Below are 6,455 nucleotides of genomic sequence, written 5' to 3' on the forward strand. Positions count from 1 at the left end.
CAGGAGGAAAGTGGACAAATTTCTCCCTTTCTAGGGCCTTGGCTTGCTAGGAGAGTAAATATTAATGATTGCAAAAGTGATTGAGGATGTTCAATTGTAAAGGGAAGAAAGGACCATTAAATACTCAAATCTTTTACATTTGAAATGTCAAATCTTTCTTTTTGGGTTTATAAATAACTCATAATAACCCACAACAAACCATATAAAAAGCCTTTTAGTTGCATTTCTCCTTTTTCATTTAAGTGTTTTGAAATGCTTCAGAGAATGTGCGATATCCTTATCAACATGATAAAATATGAAACCGTGATTGCCTGCAGCATTTTACAGACATGAATTCCATCTTCACTGATGAGGCTTGATAAGGCGCTGTTGTATAATACAGTGCATAATCTCAAACCACCAGAGTAAGGATTAATTTATTTTGAAAAAAAGAATGCTTGCTGACAACCTCTCCTCCAGCTGCCACGCTGGGTAAAAATATTGTACATTTGTTGTTTATAAATGTGGATAAAGGAGGAATGATGTTTACTTCAGATGGAATATCTTTAGACTTGTATCTGTGTACGAGTTTTTCTTCTCCTAAGTAGATTTTCATACCTGAGGGGTAAAAACAGCTTACCGTTCAGGTAGAGAGGGTTTCTCAGAGGCCCACAAACGCACACGAGCACGTCACTGCCCAGCTGCGCGCCGGACGCTCGGAAAATCCATCGCCGTAGCATTGTCTTCTTCCTCCGGAGTTGTCTTCCTTTCTTCTTCCAGAATTTGATCTGCCTCAAGCCTGGAAGATCCTTGTCCCTTCGGCTCTGGTCATCTCTGTGGGGTTGTTTGGTCCCCCCCCCCCCCCGCCCCACCCTCTTTCTCTTGGTCCTGGAGGGAGGAAAGGTACTTTATGTGCAGAACTATGCAGTCGGTCAAAAGACAGGGCGCTAAGAACAGCAGCTGTGGGAGAAGGGAAAGCGGCCGGCACAGAGCTCGTCTAACAGCCGGACCCAGGCTGCGCGGAGGCTCTAGACGGAGTTCTCAGTAGCCTGGTGGCACAGGCCTCAAAGAAGACATTGTAGATGGACTCGCAGAAGTTGCAGATGGATGTGAAGGAGGCAGGGGGACCTCATGTCCCACAGTGACACTGGCGCGGGAGGCCCAGGTCCGCGGGCAGCGGAGCGCGAGGCTGGTCTGAGCCGCAGGCGCTGGGTGTCAGCCAGCTCACCCTCGCCCTCTCTCCGGAAAGGCCCGCCCCGTCACTTCCACTCAGTGTTCCCCAAGTCGCAAGCCCAGCACCTCCCTCTTCTTGACTGACATAAAAATATGTAGCGACAAGCTGTCTGCCACAGCAGAAATCTGATCAGACATTGATTTCAGCAATTGCCTCTATAGGCCAAGACACAAGGCAAATTTGTTTCTGAGTACTGTTATTGCCGATGCAGGTCGAGGCAGGAAGGGCCAGCGGCGTGTGAAAAGCAGTAGCAACATCCCAAATAGGAGCCCCAGTTAGAGATAATTGGAATACAGATTTGAATAGTGTGCTCCTCCACAGTTCATGCATTTTCATTCCGGAAGATCCCATTTGGAAGGAAATTCTGGCCTTCATTTTCCCAGGGTTACAGTAGCTGGCTGTCGAGCGGGTATGGAACGAGGGCGGGCCACTTCTCTATGGAAACGAGGACCAGGCTGGGCTGACGTTTACACCTCATGGAGCCGGAGGTCTTGCCGAGGCATTGCACTCAGCCTCTCCACCGCTCCCTCCTGAAAAGGTTTCTTTCCGAGTCACTTTCTTTTTACAGCAAATCAAAGGCCGAGCTGCATGCCAGCCTGAGACTAGCCGAGGCCCTCCTTCAGCGCGCTGATTTATGGCCAAGTCTTTACTTGGTGGGATGGATTTGTTTTACATGCATTTAATCCCACTTTAACACATGCTTCAAACTCCTGCCAAAGTGGGTTTAGAAAATACATTTTGCTAATGTATCTTTGCTCTCATGTTGTCATCTGGGTATTTTAAATCGGGGAGGAGAATTAATATGTAGACGTGCACCCGTTGAACTGTGTTTCTCCTTTCAGGCTAATGGAGGCTGGCAGGACGCAACAACTCCATCTTCTGTGACTTCCCCTACAGAAGGCCCGGGAAGTGTGCACTCTGATACCTCTAACTAATCTCTGGCAACACTTTTCCCTGAGCTGACATGCCTTGCTAAGTGCATTCAGAGCAATAGGAGGAAAAGGAAAGCGTTTTGTAGCCCACCATCTACAGCTTTACTGTAAAACCTTGTCTTATTAGAGAACTTGGTAAATCAGTTTTTTAAAGGAATCATAATCATTTGTATTTATACTTAAAAACACACAATGTTAAAAAAGCACTTTATCCAATTAGGCCAAGATTTAACATTGTTGACAGTCCTGTAGCTATTTTATCATAATTTATTATCAATATTTTACATTAATGGTTTCACAGTTGCCAATTACTTGGCCTTAAGGGTAAAAAGTACAATATATGCTAAACCTCAATCGTTAGAGCAGATGCAAAGATTCACCTCACCTAAATTGAATTTCTTGCATTTTTCCATCGCGGACTTTGATTGTCTTTCTTTCATATCGCTAATGGGGTTGGAATAAAGGAGCTGTTTGGCTATCTCTGTTAACGATGGTTTGTTTAAGAATCTTCCTTGTCACGTTTGCGTTTCGATCTCTTACGTTATAATTAGATCAGAGACTGGTAGCATCTTTTCTCTCTCTGGAAGCACCAGTGCCCAGAGTCTGCTCGGTAATTAAATTCTGGATCCAGATTGTTCTGAGAGATGAAGATCCTTGCTGCTGATAGAGGTGAACACGAGATCCGTCTGGGGCTGTACGGCGTGCACTGGGTGCTGCACAGGCTTGTCAAGGTTTGCTACGTCCTCTGGGCATCCACAAAGGCCCTGCTCTCTGGAGTGTTGTATATAGTGTAGCAAAAGAGTATTTATACATCTCACCAATCAAAACACAGCTTTATTACCTCATGCGAACTCATACAAACCAATAGAATTTCCACATGTTCTGTAGCTTAGAGTGTGCTCACTTACTACCTCTGAACAATACTCACGCTGTAGTTCGTCTCTTTCTTACCTTTTTGCATCTTGTAATTAACTCTTTGTTTCCCTTCACAAAATGTAATGTACATTGTAATCTTTTAAAAGAAAAATCAGGGTTGCATTTGCAACTTTTAAAAAACCAAGAGTGGAAACATCGGGTCTTCAATTAACACAGGATCAGTAAAACCGTTGTAAATACCGAGAAAGCATTTTGAATGTTCTTCATCTTGTTACTAATCCATGCAAAAAAAAAAAGAAAAAAAAAAGGCGGCTAATTGTGATGCATTCAGATTTCAGTATTCAGTACTGTATATTTCACCCTGTGTAATGGGGCCCCTCCCTCTCCTTTCTCTCTTTTTGTATTGTATGCGATTCTGAAACTGATTGAGTCATGAAAATAATTTGTGGCGGTGATTCTAATGTATTAAAAATGTTTCGTGTTCCTTTCTAACTGGATTACACCCTGGATTGAAAAAGTCTTCCTCGTGGTAGCTATATGTAGTTTCAAACATGAATAAACTTTTTGCTTTCATGATTAAATGGTGCCGTTTCTGACTCCACCACGTGAGCCGGCCAGGGCCAGCAAAGCAGAAAGCCTGCCCGGAGGCAGGCTCGGGCCGGGAAAGGTGTGGCCCTACACAGAGGGACTTTGAAATGACCGTGAAGCAGGGAGTGGAGGAACAGCCCCTGCCGACTGACTGCTCTCTCTCGGTGCGGGCTCCTGGCTAGCTCCTGGACCGTCCCTATGCATCCTCCTAGATCCCTGTGTTCTAAGAGCACCCAAAGGAAGGTATTGTCCCCACTGGCAGAGATTAGGAAAGCACAGCTCATGAAAGTTAAGCCAGTGCCACAAGGTCACAGACCTGGGACAACAAGGTCTGCGTTTTGCACCCAGGTCTCTTCTGCCCTTGGAGCTCACACTCCCCTGACCTAATGATGCCCCTGGCGCTTGTTAGATGGAAAGACCATTTCTGTAGTTTTTGTTGTTTGTTTGTTTGTTTGTTTGTTTTAGAGACAGAGAGAGACAGTGCAAGGTGGGGGAAGGGGTGGGCGGTCGGGGCAGCAGGGAGAGAGAGGGAAAGAGAGAATCCCAAGCAGGCTCCACGCTCCGCACGGAGCCCCACACGGGGCTCGATCCCACAAACCTGGGATTGTGAGTGACCTGAGCCGAAATTAAGAGTCAGATGCTCAGTCAACTGAGCCACCCAGTAGCCCCCTTTTCTTATAATTAAAAAACAAAACAAAACAAAACCAGTCTGGTCACCTTCACCACTTATTTTCGTAGCTTCTGTGAGATACCAGCCAAGAACAAACAACAATTTGTCTGAAAAGAGTGAGCCTTGGATTGCCATTGAAAAAAAACCCCCAAAAGCCCACAACCTCTCTTAACGCACCCTTTAGAACTCTAAATTTGTAAAATGTTAGATCCACGAGAAATCCCTTCATTAGACTACACGTTATTTTTGTTTTATTAAAATCGGAATTCCGTATGTTTACATACCCATCTGTCGCTCAGACCTAAATCTTTGCAATAAAAGAAGTGGGGAGCAGGTAATTGGGCTGTTTACTATATCTCAAGGAAATTGACTCACAGGAAATCAGATTAATGTTAATCAGTCGCGGCAAATTGTCTGTGATAAATACAACTTTTACTATTTCAGTTGCCAGAGCCAGGCAACACAAGGTCTAGGGCCACCGTTCCCATTAATCTTGAGGTGGTTATTCTGTGAGAGTAAACTTTATAAAACAGATCGCCCTCCAAAGCTGTCCTCCCTCACGTGGCCTCTCAGCCTGCCTGTCGGCATCTCTCCCATGGCTAAGTAGTTATTTGCATGATTCGATTAGCTTATGGGTCAGCCTTTCTTATCTTGGAACATAAAAACAACCTCTATGCTATGTGGTTTTGCAAGAATATCCCGTGGAAACGTGACGCACACGTGCACACAAATACATCCTCTTTAATATCCAGAAACGCACCCTGCCCGAGAAGCCTCCCAGCTTTTTACCGCAGGCCAGTCTGTTGAGAGAGACCTATCCCAGTGTTTCCTGGAGAGGCACAGTCTGGCGCGCCACCATTGAGGGAAATGCGTGAGTCTGAGGCTTTAGTCGGAGGAAGCCTAAATAAAAACACCGGTTCCTTTTCTACGTGCCGGATGTTGAGCCTGTGCGTGTTTTCCGCCTTTCCCGCCTCTCTGCAGAAGCATCCTCCGTTCATAGGTCAGGAAACTGGGCCACAGCACGGGCTCTAAGTCTCTCAGGTTTCACCCCAAATTGGGTGAGACAGGGCTTTTCATCAAGTTCCTTTTCTTGGTCAAGCAGTGGGTTCGGGGTCAGACCTAGAGGTGAATGAAATCAGGCCCCAGCCCTTGAGAAGCCAAGATCCCAGACCCCGTCCTCGTTCAGATAGCAAGCGCTTGTGAGGGTATTGGAAAGGTTGGCAGGCTTCTGAACCCCAAGAGTGGAGAAGTGAGGACCTCGCAGCCCCTTCACAAGATCAGAGGAAAGAACACCCGGTCACAGGCGAAGGGGCCTGTCCATGCATCTCGTTAGATGCACGGGGACCCGTGTGTGCTCCGCGAGTACATGTATGTTCACGAGTTTCTGCAGCCCACCTGCCCGAGCAGGGATCAGTCGTGTGCGTGGCTGTGCACAAGCAGTGGGGCCTTGCGAACTAGGTTAGAAATTCCCCGTGACCCCAAACTTCCCTGGCCGCAAGTGCGGGGGTGGGGGGGAGAGAGGCTGTGTTCCAGAGTAGTGCCCTCCCCGTGTGGACAAAGTGACACAGATGTCTCCCACGCAGGGTGGTGTTTTAGTATGAGCTGTGTGTTGTGCCGTGAGAAAGGGGCCTTTGCGGGGCTGACCGCCACGGCATTTCGGGCATCTCCTGCGGACCAGCCCTCGGCCAGGTGCTTTCTGTACGGTGTCTTATTCAATGCCCACAGAGCCCCACGAGATGGGGAATCTGACTCGCCAAGAGGTGAACACCACCTGTCCGGGATCTCCCACAGAGCTGAGGTCGTCCTGAGAAGGCCCCTGGGGCCCCCTCGCAGCAGCCGCTCGTAGTGGGGTGGAGACAGGCTCCTGTGAGCTTGGGCCACTAGCCTGCAGAGTGAGGCCCTTCTGGGGGATGAGGTGAGTCCTCTATCTCCAGCCCTCAGAGCTTGCGACTCTCCCACTCCAGGCCACCGTTTCCTGGGCCACCTGAGCATGTGTGTCCTGTGGTGTGTACAAGATGTACGTCCCAGACCGTCTGCGGTCCTATCTGCGTCTTTGGGTCAGAGGGTTGGGGATGAGGGACAGGAAGAGCCATGTGCTTTGTTGGGCTCGGCTGGGCCTGGCACCATAACTGACGGAGGCAAGCAGACCCGGGAGGGTAGCCGTCATGATGAATGA

General features: G+C 47.8%; 1 protein-coding gene across 3 annotated transcripts in view; it reads left to right on the forward strand.

Moving 5' to 3' along the window:
* The window catches only part of PBX3 (PBX homeobox 3), a 222,155-nt gene extending 218,553 nt beyond the window's left edge, over positions 1-3,602 (forward strand). For all 3 annotated transcript variants that reach the window (XM_025934614.2, XM_086684032.1, XM_086684031.1), the window contains one exon: positions 2,056-3,602. In XM_025934614.2, the coding sequence (XP_025790399.1) occupies positions 2,056-2,148 (93 nt within the window). In that variant the 3' untranslated portion in view covers positions 2,149-3,602. The remainder of the gene's footprint in view (positions 1-2,055) is intronic.
* Positions 3,603-6,455: the final 2,853 nt, after the last annotated feature.

The sequence above is a fragment of the Puma concolor genome, chromosome D4, assembly GCF_028749965.1.
Source record: "Puma concolor isolate L17-30 chromosome D4, mPumCon1.1.hap2, whole genome shotgun sequence".
Taxonomy (NCBI): domain Eukaryota; kingdom Metazoa; phylum Chordata; class Mammalia; order Carnivora; family Felidae; genus Puma; species Puma concolor.